General features: G+C 36.0%; 1 protein-coding gene and 1 long non-coding RNA gene across 5 annotated transcripts in view; one reads left to right on the top strand and one right to left on the bottom strand.

Annotated features, from left to right (window-relative positions):
• Positions 1-20,013, top strand: part of CADM2 (cell adhesion molecule 2) — a 1,288,026-nt gene that overhangs the window by 1,003,499 nt on the left and 264,514 nt on the right. For all 4 annotated transcript variants that reach the window (XM_056807166.1, XM_056807165.1, XM_056807167.1 and 1 more), the window contains one exon: positions 12,298-12,447. In XM_056807166.1, the coding sequence (XP_056663144.1) occupies positions 12,298-12,447 (150 nt within the window). The remainder of the gene's footprint in view (positions 1-12,297; positions 12,448-20,013) is intronic.
• LOC130455802 (uncharacterized) lies at positions 6,716-11,346 on the bottom strand. The gene is made up of 2 exons (XR_008913932.1): positions 10,883-11,346; positions 6,716-6,937 (listed from the first exon to the last, which is right to left on the bottom strand). It is a non-coding gene; the product is annotated as an uncharacterized LOC130455802 (long non-coding RNA).

Here is a 20,013-nt window from a genome sequence, read left to right as displayed (position 1 = left end):
TTTCTTACAGACTATTGCACTAGCCAGATACTAGGTCAGCATCTATCAAACCTCTTCTCACTCCAATCCATCAGCCTCCATTCAGCCAGATTTTCCTAAAACAAAAGTCTGGCTACGTCACTCCCCTAATCAATAAACTCCAGTGGTTTTCTATTGACTCCAAGATCAACTAGAAAATCCTCTACCTCATAATCTATTGCCCGTCTAACTCTGATTAAGGGATACAGATCTCATGGCAGTTCAACAAAGAAGGCATTCCATTTCTGGCTCCAGGCATTTTCTCTGTCTGTCTGCCAGGATTGGAATTCTTCCTCTCCTTATCTTAGCCCATCTTCCCTATCCCAACTCCTATTAGTTCTATACCTTGCCTCTCTTATTTCCTGCTTAACCTGTATATAACTTCTTTGTAATTATTTATTTGCTGGTTGTCTTACCCATTAGTTCTTAGATTCTTGAGGTGAAGTATTATTTTTTGCCTCTTTATATCCCCAGTACTTAGCACAGTGCCTGGAACATAGTAGGCACTTAATAAACTGGGTATTGACTGACTTTCTCTTTTATTAATCTTTCCACTCTGATTCTTATTTCAATTTTAAGAAACAAATAACAAAGACAATAATGACAAATCAAAACTCATGAATGGTGGATGTCAGCCATGTCTAGTCTAAAAGAAGAACATGAGTCCATGATATTTTCTAACTTTTTATATATTAATATATTGCCTAAAAATAAGACATGTAGCAAAATTAAATATGCCAGCCTGTGCAATGGTCACTTTGGATCCAGTTTGTTCTGATTTGGGTACATGGCATGGCACACAAGTTGTCCAAAGAGATTAGCCACCTCTTCTGGGGCTGTAGACATACTCTAATCGCCTCATTACTCTACCAGGGGCACATTTACAAATGTTTCATCAGGGTGATATAACCACATACACATAAATACACCAATGAAGAATAAGCTAGCTGAGAAGATATGTCTAATTTGGAACAATTTCTTTGGTATTATTTAGCTATACCTCAGTAAATCACTAGTCAATTTGGCTGTTTCTATTGATTTGTTTTTTGACAGGTCTACATAATACCATTGATATAGTGGAAAGAACGTTGTATTTTAATCAGAAAAACTTAGTTTACATTTCAGGTCTATTACATCCTCCTGGAAGCCCATTTTCTTTCTTTATAATAAATCATGCTCCCCTCCCATTCTCCATAGTAATTCCTCCACTTGTTCCTATTCCATATGAGATAGCCGTTCTACCCTACCTCCTCTGAGTCTATTCACCTACCATTTTGGCTCCATTCCATTTCATTCATTTTGTTCTTGAGTCTTCCCATATATTTTTTAAGTTTCTTATAGGTCACATTTTCTGTTGAGCTCTGGGTTTTTCCTCAGGAATATTTGAAATTTCCTTATTGAATGACTACTTTTTACTTTTTGTAAACATGCTTTTCTTGGCTGGATATGTTATTTATAGTTATAAGCCCAGTTCTTTTGCTCTATGTAATGCTATTTTCCATGGCTTGCCTTCTTTTAACATTGTGGCAGCTAAATCTTGTGTTATTTTGATTCTAGCTCCATGGGACTTAAATTGTTTTTCTGACACTCCTCCATCCCTTGTTGTTTATAGTATTTTCTCCACAATCTGGGAGTTATGGAACTAAGCAACACTTGTCTTGGAAAATCATTTGCTTCCCCTGGTCCAATTCTAGTTCTTAATTATTTTTTCCCATTATTATCTGGATCTCTTTTTTCTGATGGGTGGTATTTCTAATTTTTTCCTTAACCTCTCTCATTTAGTTTTAGAGGTCTTTTTAAAGTTCTTCCAAAAGTTCTTATTAAACTGGTCGCCACTTATTGTATTTCCTTGCTGCTTTGGAGGTAGGTATTTTACTTCACTGTCCTCTGAGTTTGAGCTGAGGTCTTCTCTTTCCCTATGCTAGCTAGCAATAGTTGGGCTCTCCTTTGCTTACTCTTTTTAATTTTTTTTTTTAATTTTGGCTTTCCAGTCAATAGATTTAATTATTGGCTTTCTACTGGATTGTAGGATTCCTATTAGCATTGGTTAAGTGACTTCAGGTTTCAGAATTTTTTTACATTTGTTTTTCCTGGTTCATATTTTGTGATTCCAGTTTTTATAATCCAGTTTGGTGTAATCCCAGGTCTCCAGCTCAAGCCTCAGTCCCTGAGGGATCTGAGGTGCTCTGACCAGAGTCCAGGGGAGTTCTGCCACTGCTACTCAAAGCAATCCTCCCTCTTTGAAGAGGGACTCCTCTCTCAAGGAGATACCACAGCTGATGGGGCCCCAATCCCTCCTCACCCACACTCCTCTCCTACTAATGGACCCCAGGACAGAGCAGGTATCCAGTGTGCTAAATGGGCCTCCAAAGTGCCTCTTCCCTAGCCATGAGGCTCGAGCTCCTACCCTCAATGTCTGTATCTACAGAATCCAGGGTCCCCTTCCAGCAGCTGCAGCGTCCATCCCCAGGGCTCTCTTCCAGAAAATTCCAGTGCTATCCTCCCCAGGCTAAACCCTGGCCCCACTGGTTACTTTGTTGATTCCTCTACAGTTTCTCTGTTCCTGCCTCCAGGACCTATAACAAGGAGACTGAGGCCAGGAAGTGGGAAACCTTCCTCCCTTGTCTTCCCAGGCTGTTCAGCTTTCATTCTGACTTGTCTCTTTCTGCCACTTTGAGCTTTGATTCTGTGGAGCCATTTTTGGTTGTTTGTAGGAGGTATGAGGAGGGTGAGGAAGCATCACGCCCTCCATGACCATCTTCCTCCCATACATTATTTCATTGGATGACCTCCAAGGTCCTGGAGGACCTGCTTTCAAGCCTACATAAATGATGCTATGAATTGTGATGCCTTTACAATCCCATGCTGATAATCAACGTAAAACATGTAGCATCCTTTTTGTCTTGTTCTGCTAGATCCTTAAAAAAACAATATGGGCTTGGAACATAATTGTAGAAAAGATCACTCTTCATTTCTGGAAATGAATTCACTTTCATATGTCAAAAAGGTTTTAAAATTAAGATTAATGGAGAATTTTTGTAATGCTTAGTTATAGAGAATAACTTTATAATCTGTACTAATTAAGTGCCATTTAAACACATTTTCAGTTCCCTTGCATGTTTTACAAAATACATTAAAAAACCAAATACTTTTCATTCTGTGTACAAAAATCAAATTATTCAAATGGATAGAGGTATGAATTTGCCCTCTCCTACATCAATGTCTAATTAAAATATTTCCATCTAATTTATTTTAAATGACCACCTCCTTACATTAGCAAATGACATTTTGAAATTTAGAGTGATCTGTGAACTTATTCAGATGGTTACTCCCTTCAAAGATGTAGATGATTCAACTCTTCTGTGTCTTTTTGTAAACACTTCTTTTTCATGTTGTCCTATAAATCCTCCACAAGTAATTCATTTGACCTCCTGGGGAATGGGGAGGAGAAGTCCTTCTCTAAATTCTTGATTTAGTAGCTACAGAGCCTGAAGGATATTCATTGGTTTACCCTTTGCTCTCTTTCAATGACTAAGCCACCTTCTTATCCAGTCAAAGATCTGTATAATGAAAGCCTTTACACCCATAGTTCCATGGCCCTTTGACTGTGGTTCCAGATTATTTTCTAGAATGTTATTAGAGCTCACAGCTCTACCAACAGGATCCCAATTTTTCCACATCCCCGTCAAAATTCATCATTTTCATTTTTTGTCACATTAGCCCATCTGGTAGTTATGAGGTATACCCTAGAGTTATTTGAATTTGCATTTCTCTAATTAATAGTGATTTAGAGCATTTTTTTCATATGAAGAAAGATAGTTTTCATTTCTTCATCTGAGAATTGCCTGTTCACTTCCTTTGGCCAATTGTGAATTGGGAAATACTTTGTATTTTTATAAATTTGACTTAATTCTCTACATTTTGAGAAATTTTAAGAAAATAGAGGAATTCTCTATATTTGAGAAATGAAGCCTTTATCAGAGATTTTTGTAGAGATATTTTCCTAGTTTATTGTTTGCCTTCTGAACTTATTTGCATTGACTTTGTTTGTTCAGAAACTTTTTAAATTTAATGTAGTTGAAGTTACCTATTTTCCATCTTATAGTATTCTGTATTTCTTGCTTTGACCTAAATTGCTCCCTCATCCATAGGTCTGACAACACGTCATACCATTTTGTGTTCCCCTAATCTTTTTGGCCTTTCAGCCTTTACATATCCATTTTTACTTTGCCTTGGTAAATGGTATGAGGTGTTGGTCTATGCCTAATATACTTATTTTGTTGTAATATTTTGCATTCTACTTCTATGTTATCATTTACCTCTTTATTAATCTTTAAGTTTAACTAAAACATCAATTCTTTATAGTAAGATAATCCATGAATTGAAATGAAAACATAGTACTCAAGAAAATTGAAATGAAGGAGCTCGAATCATTGTTAATATTACATACCTAGAGTGCTGTATTTTCAATATTCAAGATATCAAAGAAAGGTGTGCTGAGTAAACAATAATTGGGTATAAATTTAATCTATTGTCTAAAAATGACTAACTTTAAGCTAGCTTTTTTCAATCTAAAATAATTGAAATAAAAATCTTGATTTTTTTTTTTTAGTATTTCATCAAATTCTTTTTAACTTTTCTCAGGTAAATATTCTTCTGTTATGTATCAAAGTTTGCCAAAAGGGAATGAATGTATTTTAAATTATCTTTTACCCATGCAAATCCATATGAAATTGGCTTCATGTGTTTTTTTTACTTTATTAATTTATATTTTTCCATTTAATTTACATTTATGAATATGATAGAGATTGGTTTTCCTAAGAATTTTTTGAGATTTTTAATTATATACTTATTATAACTCCACCTTATTTGATAATTTCTTTTTAACCACATTTGAATATGACTTAAAGAAAAATTGACTATGTATGGATCAATATCTCACTGGTACCCCTAGATGTGAGTTCTTTTCTGGGGACTCTTAATTGTAAAACTGTCTTTTCCCTACTCATTCAATTTTCAGTCTTGTAGAGATTGATTATGTAAGCTAAGCACTATATTCCTCACCCTGTCTTCTAAAGAGTTCTGCCATCTGTGTGTTCCTTTCCAGAATATTTCCTTCAGGTTGACATATCAATTTAGAATTTAGTTAAGTGATTGAGCCTCCCTGTGAACCAGTCTGTGATTGTGGTCATAAATTTTTTTTTCCTTCTTGGAAGGCTGCCTTTCAAATGTTCATCACTTAGCAAGGAAAACTAGTCAGCTCTAGGGCTTGTTCATTCACCCTGAAAAGAGTATTCAAGCAATATAAAGTGAGTTTATGCACTCATGATAATTATCACGTAAAGCATTTCTGAAGTTAGAGAATTTTAAAATGGCATTCATGTTTCTTCTTCTCTAATCCTTAATTCTATTGTTTGAATATATTTCTTTGCTTTCCAACATAATAACTAAAAAGCTATTTGCAGAAGATGAAATTTGGTCTATGACAAAATGCATTTTAAAAATTGTGCGAGGTATTGATTTGGGGGGAACAATTATAATTAGTCATTTCACGTTGTTTTTGTAGTTTGAGATGTTACCAGACACTTAGATACATTTGAAGCAAGGAATTATATATGGAAGATGAACCAACTTTCTGTACCTATAGAAAATATTTGATGATCTATTTCGTTCTTCCCCCTCCAATTGTTAAATTTACAAGGTATTTTCAGCTCAGAAACTTACTATAAATCAGGGTTTAGTTTATTTATTTTTATTCTTTGGATTTATACAAATGATGAAGAAATGTTAATGGTGTAGATTAAATTTTAATCAGTGCTCCCCCCGCCCAATGGTTGTCAAACAATACCAGTCTTAGTAGATGAAAACTCAATAATGAATCAACAACCTGGTTCTATATTCATGGATTTTGTTATCTTTTAAAGCATGATAAAATGAAATAAGTATTCCAGCATAGTGGAATTCTGGGATTAGAATAAAGGAAATGTGGGTCTACACTATAAAACTTATTCAACAAACCTATATTAGATCCTCCAGTGTGCCGGGCACTGTGCTCTCCCCTAGAGACACAAGGAAAAAAATGAAAACAGTTGCTAGCCTAAAGGAATTTGCATTCCACTAAAGGTACCTGGGCAAGTTGGTAGACCCTCTGTATCTCAATCAACTCTGTTTTGTATTGATTGAACCAAAGAAGTCATTGCAAACCTGTCTTCAAATAGATAGTTCCAAATCTGGATCCATTCTGATGAGATGGAAGACCTTTTCCCCATTTCCTTTAAGAAATATAGCCATAAGGATAAACAGAAGGAACCTATGAAATAAGATTTTAATGATATTTCTTTAGATTAATATAATAACCATTTTAAAATAAAAAGGCTATGAGTAATTTATTAGGATTTTAAGGTAATAAAATAAAAATTATTGTTAAGAACCAGTCATAATATAGAAGTGCTAAATGAATTTGGAATATTTTGCTAAGGGGAGACCAAGATGGTATTTCAGGTCATTTTGAAGAATATTTTGGCATATACAGTATAGTGAAATCATACATAAATAGACTTTAGAAAGGGAAAATCAGAACAATAAAAACTTCCCCTACTCTGTAAGTCTTATGAGGATCAGCTCAGCTACAGAAAATTGAAAATTAACCATATTTTAAAAATCCCTTCCTACATCTCAATAATAATAACAATATAAATAATAATTAGTTATTTTTATTAAAGTTATTTATTAAAATAATTATATATATTAAAAATAAACAACACTATAAATAATAACAAATAAAAGTTAGCTAGAATGCGACATTATATGATGGTCTGTTTTTTCCAAACAGTATGTAGACAGTTTTGGAATAATCCAGTAGTTCTTCCATCAGCTCACTGGTCTGTTGCAAGAGGTCTGGAGAGCTTAATGTCATGTCCTGGAATAGACAAAGCAAGGTGGAATTTGTACAGAAGAATGATGGTTCTGTGGGTCAGGAGCTGTGGGAGCTACTGTAAATCTGAAAGAGCCTTTTGTTAGGGATAAGAAGCCAATAGTGAGCGGGGGCCAAGTTTGGGTACACAGGAGTCTCTGCTCCCGGAGTTGGGAGCAGAATGGCTCCCTTACAGACTAGCCCTAGTGAGCACCAGGATCTGGGCGACAGGCTTGCACTGACCAGAGCTGCCAGTTTGGCAGTGCTATTTTCTGATACCAGGAGGAAAGAGCCCTTCCAACCTTTCTTGGCCCCGCAAGTCTCACTGCCCGCCAGCTTTGTCTCTTCCCTGCCTGGCTCTGGCAGCTGCTATTGAACACAGGTCCCTCTAGAGCTTCCTGTCTCTATGGAAACTGGCATGCAGTGCTACAGCGATGGCCATGCTCCATAGCTCCATAGCATCAGAAAGATGGCACAGAAGGTAGATACCAGGTGTTGTACCCTAGAACACAGGCTAAGTCAAGGAAGACGGAGGCTGATCAAAGAATCAATTCTACATGGGAGTCTTGGACAGGAAAGTCTAAAGGAACTCGGTATTTGTAGAGCAATCTGAAATAGAAGCAGTGCAGGGGCATCTGGAAACTGCAAAAAAACGATAGAGAGAATTAATTAGGGATGATTCATAACTGAATGAATGGAAAAGAATTTCCCAGTGCCCTGGGTTTTAAGTCCATTTTCCTTTTCTTGCAAGATATAGAAAACACAATACTTCTCTTGAGAAGTATGTTTGCTTTAATGACATTAGTATATATTAAGCTGGCGCCTTTCAGCATGCAATATGTGCCTCAGTCCATACAACTACTGAGCCACAACTTGCCCATTAGAAAGTTATTTGTTTAGAATGCCTTTTGTAATTTAGTGGAAGTAATAGCATGCTGGGTGTGCATTTGGGTATATTTTTAGACTCTTAAGTACTAAGAATTGTCTTGAACTTTTAAAGATTCAGGATTTTAGAACAAACATGGCCAAGATCTTGATGAAAGTGATTTATTTTGTGTGGAGAGTACTCATTAGTGATTTAAATAGAAACGGTTTAGGTAGAGGGAATATCTTACCCTGGTATATACTTAATAAAATACGATTTCATTCTAGCTCAAGAATCCTTTACTTTCTTGGAACATTATTAATCTCTTTGAGTAAATCTGATTTATTGTTGTTTTACAATAGATTTCCAGAATAACTTTTCAAAGAAATGAACTGCTTTCCATTATACATTAATGTTAAAAAGCAAACAAAAAATCCTGAATGCTATTTTTTCTACTAATCATAATTTCTATTAAAAAATGTGGTAGGCCCAACTGATCAACTTTTGATACATAGAACTACGTCTCCTTCTTTACTTTTCCCTTCCTTCCTTCCTTGTTCCTTCCTCCCTTCTGGTTCAAAAAGTAGAGAACAAAATCCCAGCATTATCTCTCTAATGTAAAGTATATTTTTTTCTCCCAAGAATAATTTTAAATCTCTTTTTCCATTCTGTTTTTAAAAGATCAACTGCCTATTCCTTGGAAGTGATAGTATTCATTTAGAGAGAAAAAAGGCAAGAGTTTTTTAGTTCCTGCTAAATAGCCTGCAAAAGCACTGACTAGAACATATTTGTTGTCTCTTTCCCTTGCCTTCTCCCTCTGTCTCTCCATCTTTCTGAATCTGTCTCGCTGTACGTCTCTGTCTTTGTGTCTCTGTGTCTGTCTGTCTCTTTCTCATATATACATGCTCATACATACGCATACACAGCCTGTCTGTCTAGATATATCTCAGATGATGATTGCTCTTCGTTACAAAGCACTCATGCACAATGTGCACTGATCCACTGGTATGACCCACACTTAATCTTTAGCAGGAGAAGAGAGGTAGAGAAAGCTATTGCCTTTACTCATCAGCCATTCAAGGAGATAGTGAGGCTTGAATAGCGCTATTTGGGAAAGCAAAGCCATGCTCTGTTGTTGATGCTCAAACATTCGTCTTGGCCTGCCAGGACTCCTTTGACAATAATTCTGGCTTCAGGGATTTCTCATGCGGCTTTTTCCCTGTGAATCCACTCCGCTCTGAATGATGTGACTTCCTAGACTGTCACCAACAATAAGCCCACCTGAGTTCTAGCTTCTTTATTCCCAACAGGGAAAGGGAGCAGAAATCTTCGTGTTCAGACAGTGAACATATGCATGGAATATGGGACAAAAGTATAGCATTCAACTGACTCTGAAATTGGCAGGAGATACGTTTTAATTCACAATTTTTTGAGCCTACTGATCTGTTTGTAGCTACAGGATGAATTTGAACTGTCCAGCATTCATAGCTCTCTAGATAGAGAAGAGTAACGCATCAAAGGGAGTAGTAAAAATAGATTGCCCTGGTTGAGGGAAAAAAGGGGAAACCTTAAACAATGCACAATTTTCTATCATTTAAATTCTTAGTTTCCATATAGTATAGATATTTAAAATAAACCAAAAGTATGTTCCAAAAGTGTGGCTAGGTAAGGAAGAGTAAGAATCTATTAGAATAAGAGAAACTAAGTAATATAAGATTATTTTATGTGGTATAAGAAAAAACCCAAATGGGTCAATTTTTTTAAGAATGAGGTTAAAGTTATTGCTTCAAAGAAAATAATTCATAAAGTAAAGGAGGAAAATAATTTTTTATGACTGATGGGGGAAAGAATAAAATTTGTAGTGAAGAAGAGAATAAAGAACAAAGGAAAAAATTCCCTTCTAAAAATAAGAAGTCCATGTTGTTCATTACACAGATGTATGTTCTTTAGAAACCATGACATTTATGTGTGTGGAAGTCCTAGGGTATAAAGAAGGCACCTTAGATCTCTCCATGTATTCCATATATAAATTAATGGTATCAGACTTGACCTTGGTGGGCATTACCATCACATATTATTGCCTATTTATTAAGTTTAAATGCATTTTTAAAAGTATGACTTTTGGACCTAGCCTTCCCTAAGAGTAGAGCTTTATATCAGCCTTGACCAGTAGTGTTTTACTGGTTCACCTTACTCTAGCCATTAGTTCATCCTGGCCACTATTATTCAAGATGGAAAATTAAGAAGATATTAGGAGAAGCCTGTCAAACTGAATGATATCTGGGAGAAATGGGAACATAAGTAGGTCAATAACTGCTAAAAATAAAGTACACTCACATGATACTGCTCCGGTGTGGCCACCTTGATGTCCTGAAGTTAGTTTTGTGTTTATTTGTTTTAGCACATAAACAGTTATTGGTCTTTATATCATTACCTTTCAGTCCCCACCCCACCCCCCTTAAGTATATACATTTACTGTAGTTCTGCTCTTAATTCACCAGCTGAATGACTGAAGACTATTGTGGAACCCAGTTCTTGGTCATAGTCAAGTCAATGGACTTCATCTTTCTTTACGTTGCATTTTGTATTAAATCCATTGAGATAAAATTCCACCTTATAAACTTTTCCCAACTTAACACTGATTTGTTGAAATAAACTCATGAGTTATTAAATTGTAACTTTTCGCTGAAAATGTTCTAAAATGTGTTCCATTCGTATTTGGTTATAAGATAAAAAGGCCACGATGATGTGACAATTGCTATAAGCCACAGATTCCAGCTTTAGCCCTTTCATCAATCAGTCATGTGACCTAGAGCAAGTCTGTTAATGTCTCTAAGCCAATCAACAATTTCTAAAGACTATGATCTGCTTCTACACCCTTGTCTTGTAGACCTTGTATGGTGCCTCCTACTAAAAGACTTAGAAACACACCCTACAGTTCAGAGGAATATCCTGAAAAACAAAAGAGGGGGAAAAGCCACTTAAAATACTGCTGAGTATGCCTTTCATGAGCTGGCAGTCTGGCTCATCCAGCATTTATTCTCTGCCTCTGCTCCCGTTTTCTTTGATGTGCCTTTTCCCCTCACCTCACTTCACAAGATTGATGGTTCTCCATGTTTTCCCGGCTAGAGGTCACTTCTGAGCTGAAAGCGAAACCATCCCACTCTGGCTCCTGATGGCTTTCGAGTCCACTCTCCAAGAATTTATTCTAGACATCTTCTAACCCCAATTTGGAAACTCCACCCAAAAGATTGCAGGGAGGCATCCTGGGGGAGTTGCCATAGTGACTCGGCGTTGTTGCCGTTAACTTGTCAGGGCTCCTGCTGGAAGCTCTCTTACACGTGATGGGCTTAATTAGACAACATGGCCATGAACCTGGGTACTTGTGTCATTGGGTTGGGGAAGACTTCCCCCCTCGGGCTCTTTTGTCCCTTCGAGTGCCAATCAGCAGCCTTCGTGGAAATAGGAGGTTTTTATCGCTAGGAGTTGGAATAGAACACCAAGTGGTGCTTCTAAGCACGACACAACTACTACAAAGGAATGAAAAGGCAAATCCTTCTCGTGGTCATGATCAAGTCATCTGTTAGAGTTGAGTAGATAAATTATTCTTCAGGTCATGGGTTCCCTCGCTCAGAAAATATTTTGAATTTAGCTCCAGTTAACCATTTTTTTTTTGCCCAGTTCATATTTGTCATCACCTTGGCATATTTCTAAGTTAGAACAAAAACCAGAAGAGGCAGTGATGATGCGGCAAGTCAAAGAATGTGGATTCCAGTCCTGATTCTAGTCACTTGGTCCTCCTGAGACCTTAAGAAAGTGATTTCATCTTTCTAGTGTCCATTACCTTATCTGTCCAATGAAAAGGCTGAGCAAGATAACTCAAAGGTCCTTCTAGCTCAAGTTCTGTGATCGTCCTCAGTATGTTACCTTTATTATCGGGAGGCTCTTCTAACATCTCTCCAGATAAACCATTCACATTATAGTTGCACTTATCAATGAAGAATCTCCACGAAGAGCAAGAATACTTTTTTTTAAAATGACGGCAATGGAGGCTACATGTTCAATAGCCACATTTCATAGGTTTTACTCTGGATCGAGCTTTATATTTACCTTTGAGCATTGAGGAAGCATTTAAGCATGCAATTCCCCTAAAGCTATTTCACTTTCCTGTCTCTGAAGAATGTGATGTATACATGCAGAGGGGGGTCAATAAAAATGATTATCCCTCTTGGAATATATGTCTTGGTTTTGTGCACAACTCTACAATATCTCTGTAGTAATGATGAGGGCTTTCCTCAAGCCTCAGTGTTAATATTAACAATTCTACATAGTATGGCAATGCCACTTATTAAATATGTCCGTGCCATCTTTTCTCTTTTGGAGTTTTGTGCTTTTTTACTAAGAATATTTGTTTTCTTCTGATTATACAGCTAACTGGAAATATATATACATATATATATAAGGTCTCTAACTTTCACATTTCCTTTTAACCCCCCTTTAGGCAGCCAAGGGCAGTTTCCACTGACTCAGAATGTGACAGTTGTGGAAGGCGGAACAGCAAATTTGACCTGTAGGGTTGATCAAAATGATAACACCTCCCTCCAGTGGTCAAATCCAGCTCAACAGACTCTGTACTTCGATGACAAGAAAGGTGAATATATTTTCTTCTAAATATTTTAATCATAATCTGAAATATTCTAATCATAATAAACTTATTTTCATGAGATGACACAAATGATTTCTTTTGATTACCAAACTGCTGCCAAATGTATTTAAACATGTTAAATATTAAATACTTTCGTTTGCAAGTCATAAACTCTAAAGATAACTTGATTTCAACTTTTTAAATAAAATAAACACTGCTAATTCTATTTTTAGTATTCTATGACTTTTTTCACCAATATCTTATGTCCTTCAATTTCTTTTTCATAAGTAGCTTAAATGCACGATAGAAATTCTAATTGCCAGTAATAATTTTATCATAATCTTCAAAAGTCTTTCACTGAACTGAAATGACAAAGATATTATGTGGCTTGGGATGGTTCAATGAAATGATTCAATTTGTTTGGGTCTAGAACAAATAATCTCCATTTGAGTGCTTGCCATGAAAAAATTAACCAGTCTCAAACTACCAAGAAGCTCTTAAATTAAGTGGGATGTTGTATTTGCTTAAAATTGAGCTGCCCTTTATTAATTGCCTTGGTTTTCCTAATTGAATGATACATAGATTTTGTTTAGATTATTCAAAGAAGCAACCAAAAGAATTTTATTTTCCTTCCTATTGAGATACATTTAGAAAAATAAAAAGCATTTCTCCCTCTCAGACTATGATTTTGATTGGGGGAAACAAAAACATTTCAGAAAATACCATGAATTTTCATATTTAATGCTCATTTCAAATATTAAATATAATGCTTAAGAATATGATTATTAAATTTAGTTGGAGAAACATGATGCTATTTTAATATATCTGTCCCTAAAATCTTAGTTTCTTTTGAATCTCTGTAACTGATTAAGAAAAAGAAAATAGGATGATTTTGTCTATACATAAAATCTGTCTTTTTGAAATTGTTATTCCTATCGAAATAACAAAATGTTAACTAAATTAGCTGTCATGACTATACATATGATTTTTAGTAGGTAATAGTTGAAATGAAATGGAATCACATTATATATGGCTTAATTTATGTCAAGGATGTTAGGAGAGTTTGATTAAAGATGCATGATTAAGATTATTTTTTTTCTTTTTGATATATCATCCTTGTAAAACAAGTATAGGCAGTCACAGACGTAGACTTTGGGAGGTTCAGAAACACTTTTAAATGATTTGTCAATGAATTTATAAATATATAAATGAATATACATATTTAATTTAGCTAAAAGTATGTCATATTAAGTTTACTCTAATTTTAATCCAACATATGAACTGAGTGAACTTTAGTAATAAAGTGAATATTTTACTATCAAAATGTACAATTACTAAGCAAGGGCAATTTTATCACCTATTTCAAAATCTCTAAAATGTAGAATTATAGAGAAACACACTTGAAAAAATGATGGCATCTTCTTCAACAATGATAAATTACTAAAAACTTCTTTCAAGTGGCATTTTAACATAATTTTACTTGAACTATAGATGTTTTATAATTTTAAAAATTTCCATCAATGAATTTTATATGAGGTAACTTACTGGAGGTAAAATTCAATACAGTTAGATAAATCTAGAAAAAAATTATTCTTTTCTTTATATCTTTCTATTTCATATGTTTTACAGGTGTTCTATGACTTTATTGTTTGCCAAATCCTAGAAATAGTTTACATACATTTCAAATTGAATTGAAAAGTGTTGTTCAGAAAATAAAAGAAAAAAGCTTCAAAAATAATCTGATCATATTTGTCAAAACTGGAATCCCTTTCTCTTTCACTTCTCCTTCCCCTTATGTTTCGACTTGTCTTTCTTTCCTTCTTCTTCCTCCTTCCTCCTTCTCTTAATGTTAGCACAAGATTCCAGATTCTGAATACTTCATACAATAATATTACTCTTCTAGACAAAATATAAAATTCATAATAGATATTTATTCTTTATTTATACAGCTTATAAAGATAAGACAATTTTTGAAAAGTAAAATCAACATTGGTTCTTAGGTAGCTACAGTTATTATTTCAACAGTTCTGTGGAACTGTATTAAATATCATTGAGATTTAACTGTGGATGGTTTGGCACTGACTTATTGCAATGGGTGTAAGAGTGATTATGAATAAGAAGTGTCATGAAAGGTCTGTTGACAAATCCAAGCACTTACAAACCAATGGATTTGTCTTAGTGAAGCTGGGTTGTTTTCCTGATTGAATACCAGAAGTGTCCCTGAGAGTGTGGATCTGCATGTCCTCTAAGTTAAAATATTTAGATTTCCAAACTAAATTAAACTATGTAGTTTGCATGGAGGCTCTTTTCTCTTCCTCTCTAGTTCAGATTGTTATCTCATTAACTCTAATGTTTTAATCCACTTATCCACCCCCAACCTCCCTGCTGACCTTCAGATTCCTACCTACCTATTAGACCTCTCAAACTCAATGTTTTCCTTACTAGTATTTCACATATAAAATCCCTTCTCTCCTCTGATTTGGCCAACACTCTGGCTCAAGCCCTTATTGTCTCGTGTCTGGACTATTGCCTCCATGCCATGTTTCTTTCCTCACCCTAATCTAATTCTTCACTCAGCTGTCAAAATGATCCTCAAGTACCCTTCTGACCGTATCTCCCCTCTTCTCAGTAAACTGCAGTGGCTCTGTGTGACTTCAGGATTATATATATATATATATTGCTGTTGGACATTTAAAATCCTTAACTTGAACCCCTGCTGTCCAGTCTTCTCTTATGCCTGCCTCACCCCTCAGTATTTTACAGTCTAGTGCCACTCGCCTCCTTAATTCTGATTAAATCAAATTCTCCATCCCCTGACTCCAGCCATTTTCCTTGGCTCTCTTCCATGCCTGAAATACTCTTCCTTCTTACTTCTTCCTGTTTTCCTCTACTTCTTTCTTAGGTGAAACATCATCTACTGTAGAAAGCCTTTTCAAATTCCCGCTCATTCTAGTACTTCCTCTTTGTTATTTCCAATTCATCCTAGATATAGATTGTTAGACATGGTTGTTTGCATGGAATCTCTTGCCTTGTGAGCTACTTGATAGTAAGGAAAATCTTTTTCCTTTCCTTATAGATATCTCCAAGTACCTGGAACACAGTAGGCACTTAATAGATATATTTTGACCGGCTAACTTTAACTCTCACTTCCTGCGGTGTTTGATGTTCTTTCCTGACTTATCCCACACAAACATATTTTTATCAAAATCTTTTTGTAAAGTGTCTCGGTTTGTTATTCATTCTGTATCATGTGAGAAAAAGAGTACAAGGGAAAGAGATGGAGGAACCATCAATAGTTGTGAGATGGATGCTAATATGCCCACAGTGTAGAGTCACGACCCCAACATGTCTTTTTTTTCCTGCTTAGTCTCAAATATTGAAAATAATGAACCTCCTCTAGAGGTTGTATATGCTTGAATTTTCACTATTCAAAATGATGACTCTTTAACATATGCTAATTCAACCCAATTAAGTATGCAGTGTGAGAATCCAATCACTTCAGAGGATTCATGATTCATTCGAATCGGGATTGAACTCTATAATGCAGGAGACTCTTCCCTACAGAATTGTGGCCTTATATTGCACTGGTTCATCACCATTGTATATACTGCCCCAGAAGCCAAGAATGACCACTTTGAGCTTTCTTAGCGTTCACCTGCAATTTTAATCCAAAAAGAATTATAGTAATGTGCAGTTCAAAAGTCCAGGAAGATCTCTTGGGTCAGAGTCCGAATTGGAGAGGACATTAATTGGGTCTTAGAAGGGCATTATTGGTGCAACTAAAACCTAGTGATTGGAGAGAGTAGGACTGAGCTGAACACGAATCCTCTGGATAGAGACCAAGAGAAGACATTTTAAGAACACTAGAAATCGGAGTTGCTACTCCAGTTGTGTTGGTTCTGTCTTGAGAGAAATTAGTGTTCATATATGGCGATGATCCTCTAGAGGATAAAACAAAGGAGTGGATAGGAATTCATGGCTTGGTCGTGTACTCCAAAGATTCTGCCATTGGGCTCTAATAATTTTATCTTTCAGACCTATTTATCTTTATCTGTATTCTTTGTCATTCTGGCAATGTCGTGGGCTTTTGCTATCATTTAGTCACCCAGGCTAATTAAAGATTTGTTCCACATGTTTTATCCAAGATGATATCGAAGCAGTAGCTACTTATCCCAGACCAGGTAGGTCAGAGAGAACTGACTCCAGGGTTACTGTGCAGAGGACTGATTCATGGAGTAGCAGAGCAAAAGCCAAGGGACCAGGATCTGTCTTCTACTGGCCAAGAGGCAGGGAAAGTCTAGAGGGAACTGACAGGTCAAGCATGCATCTATATCTTGATGAATAGGATGTCAAGAAACTTCCTGGAGAAAAGAGTAAATAGAGAGCAAGGATCTCTTTTCCAGCGAGCAGGAAGCCAGGAAATGCTATGGAAAATGCTATTAGGCTAAGAATAAGAAAGCAAAAGACAAGAAACCAAGGAGTGGTCTTGGACAGTTTAGCTATCTGCCCTCATTTAGACAAGAGCTCAGGGACTTCTCTGGATGCTTTACAGAAAAGCAATAATCTATTTTCATGTGGCTCTTAGGCTCAGGACCTTTTTAGAATTTCTGGATATCTCTTCCTAAAGTACATAGGCTACTTAGGAGTTTATACCTGAAAATAGAAGAGGCAGGAATTTGTACCCTCATGTTGAGGAAGCAGGGAATGTTGTCCAGATTCCAGGATAGGTTAAGGAAAAAAGGCATAAAGTCATTTATATAATAGGAGTGTCAACATCTTCTCTTGCTGAATGAGAATGGAACATTATGCATAAAAGTCTTCTTACTCCCTCTCTTTACTTCTTTTCCTTTCCCTGTCTCTTTTTCTTTCTCATAACTGTCTGAAAGGAACACCTGCCTATGTAACAGCACCTACCTGAGCAAAATAAAAATAAATTGCAAAGAAACAAAATCTACCGTTCTTGTCCTACCTGCCCCAAACTCCCCACATACCATGGTTAGGTGATCCTAGAACAGAGGTAGCTATTGCTGTGTTCACTCCCTCTTTGTCCACATTTCTGTTTTCACCCCAGTCTTTCCATATTTGTTCGATTCAGTAGCCAGGCACTTTGGGATACAGAGAATGTCCAGAGGCAAGGAAACTAGAGAACAGGGAGTAGAGGTCATTGAAACACCAGATGAATGCAGTTTGGTATTTGGCAAAAGAGATGGGGGGGAAAGCAATTAAATCATTTAGTTTATTTCTCTGCAGATGCAGGGAAAACAATTGAGGTGGTATTATCTGACTACTTAATGTTCAGAAAAGAGCACTTCAAGTCTTGTTTTGGGGGAAAACTTTAGATTCTGTTAGCAAGACTTTTCATGAACATATTATGCTTCACACACACACATAGACACACATTCCACTATTTTTATGAAACTGACATCTTTCAACGTGGTCAGCAGTGCTTCTTGGCAGTTGTCCCCTCTCACTGTTTTATAGAGGTAGAGCTGCAATAAGCCTTTATTTGAAAATAGAAACATACCAATAGACATATCAGAAGAATCTGTGATTTTGTCGCATGAAAATCCTTCTTTTTACCCATATAGATCACAACAGTCTAAAATTTAGTAGCTAATTCCTAGAGATTTTCCTGAGATTTGTAGACATTGAGTTACCTGCCCAATAGGAAAGAGTGAGTATCAGAGGCAGGATTTAAAACCAAGGTTTTTTGGTGCCTAGACTTGAACTCTAGCCATTGTGCTATGATGACTTTATTTGTATTAAGTATACATAGTTATATCTTTTTTCAGGAAGGGTGGAAATAATTTCTATCCATGAAATTATATGTTCTAGTAAAATTGCCTTTATACATGACTCTATTTCCTTTTTCACCTCTGTAATATGTTGTTCATTCCTGTAATATAGTTCATCTTCATTTCAGCCTCTTCCAATTTCTAGCTTTCTTAAAAAATCTGACTGAGTGCCACCTCTTATACAAAAGCTGTTCAAGTTCTTTTGGTCTCACTGTCTCATGCTAAAAAAAATTCCTTATAGTTATTTTGAATATGCTCTTTTATTTCCCTATGTCTAGATGTAAGGTTTTTTTTCCCAAATAGAATGTAATCTCATTTGAGACAAGGGCTGTTTTGTTTTGGTCTTTGTACGCCAATACGTCTGGGTTTCCATCATGCCTCTGTCATTGTGTTACCTTGGATAAAACATTGGTCTTCTATGGACTTTGTTTTTTTCAGTTATCAAAAGAGGAGCATGGGATTTGGTGTCCAATAAGATTTCTAACAGCTGTAAATCTGTGGTTCTATAATGTTAATTTAGCAGCTACTCATAGTAAGTCATGTATGGAGAAGACAAGGAAAGAAAAAGAAGTAAAACGAATGTTCATGACAGAGTACAGACATAAGGCAAAAGAATAGGGAAGTAGAAGTCGAGATTATAACTTGTAGTGACAATACCTTGAGGCAGATAGGACAAAAGCAAAAAAAAACACAAACCTTTGAAAAGTGTCTTTGGACTGTTCTTCTTGGGGTGTATTGGAGATATTGCTGAGGCAGAAAAGGCAAGAAAATTTCAAAGTGCCTTATCACTCAGAAAGCATGAAAGGACTATTAATTAGAAAGGGGGAAGAGGGAGAGATGACCTTTGATAGTCTTTTCAAAACAGAAAAAGTGGAAAGAGGCAAAAAAAGATGAAATTAAAAATTATACTTCCCAAAATAGGAAGCAGTAGGAAGGGCAAAAGCCATTACTATGCGTGTGTTTAGGGGTGTGTGTGTGTGTGTATTTCACACAACCAAATAGATATAATTTTCACCACTTTATTTTCCCTTGGTAGAAAAATATAAAAGTGTTATTTGTCCTAGTATTCTATTTCTGTCTAACCCTGGAAACATTTATTTCTCCTCTACATGCCCAAGTTAGAACGTTTCACAAAAGATCTATATCATCAATATTTATATGTATCTATCACTTGGGAAATCTGTCACTTTAGGGGAACGCCTTATTTGTGATGGCGGCAGGGAAAGGGTCATTTAGGTAGAATATTTCAGAGACCAGGCAATAAGGACGAAGGGATCTGGGAGCTAAACATAAAGAAAAAGTCATGAGAGCCTACCAGAGCTGGATGATCCTATGCTAGCAGAAATGGTAACGAGGTTTTTACGGCGATGGGTGTGAACCAGGAGAATTTGCCCAAGAACTGGAATGGGTCCAGGGAATCCTTTGTTTCCTCTCTGGGGCAGCCGTGTAGGCAACTTTGTCCATTTTGTATTGATTTCAATTTAGATCTCATTTACCTAGTATATGTTACTTTTGGCCAGTAGAGAAATGCTGAGCATGCATGAGCGTGTGTGTGAGCGTGTGTGTGTGTGTGTGTGTGTGTGTGTTATTTAATGCTTATAAATAGAGAAGAAGGTCTTTTGTATACTAGAGGAATTAAAATTTCGATCACTGGGATGTGATTTGGAAACTTGAGCTTTTGAAGCAAAGTGAGGAATTAGTATTGAACTCTACAATTCTGGCATATCCATTTGGGAATCAGCTACTCCAAAGAACTGTGGACATAATTAAGGGCCAC

This window comes from Monodelphis domestica, chromosome 8 (genome assembly GCF_027887165.1).
Source record: "Monodelphis domestica isolate mMonDom1 chromosome 8, mMonDom1.pri, whole genome shotgun sequence".
NCBI classification, from domain to species: Eukaryota; Metazoa; Chordata; class Mammalia; order Didelphimorphia; family Didelphidae; genus Monodelphis; species Monodelphis domestica.
The sequence above is the reverse complement of the archived record's forward strand: the minus strand, read 5'-3'. Positions and strand labels throughout refer to the sequence as shown.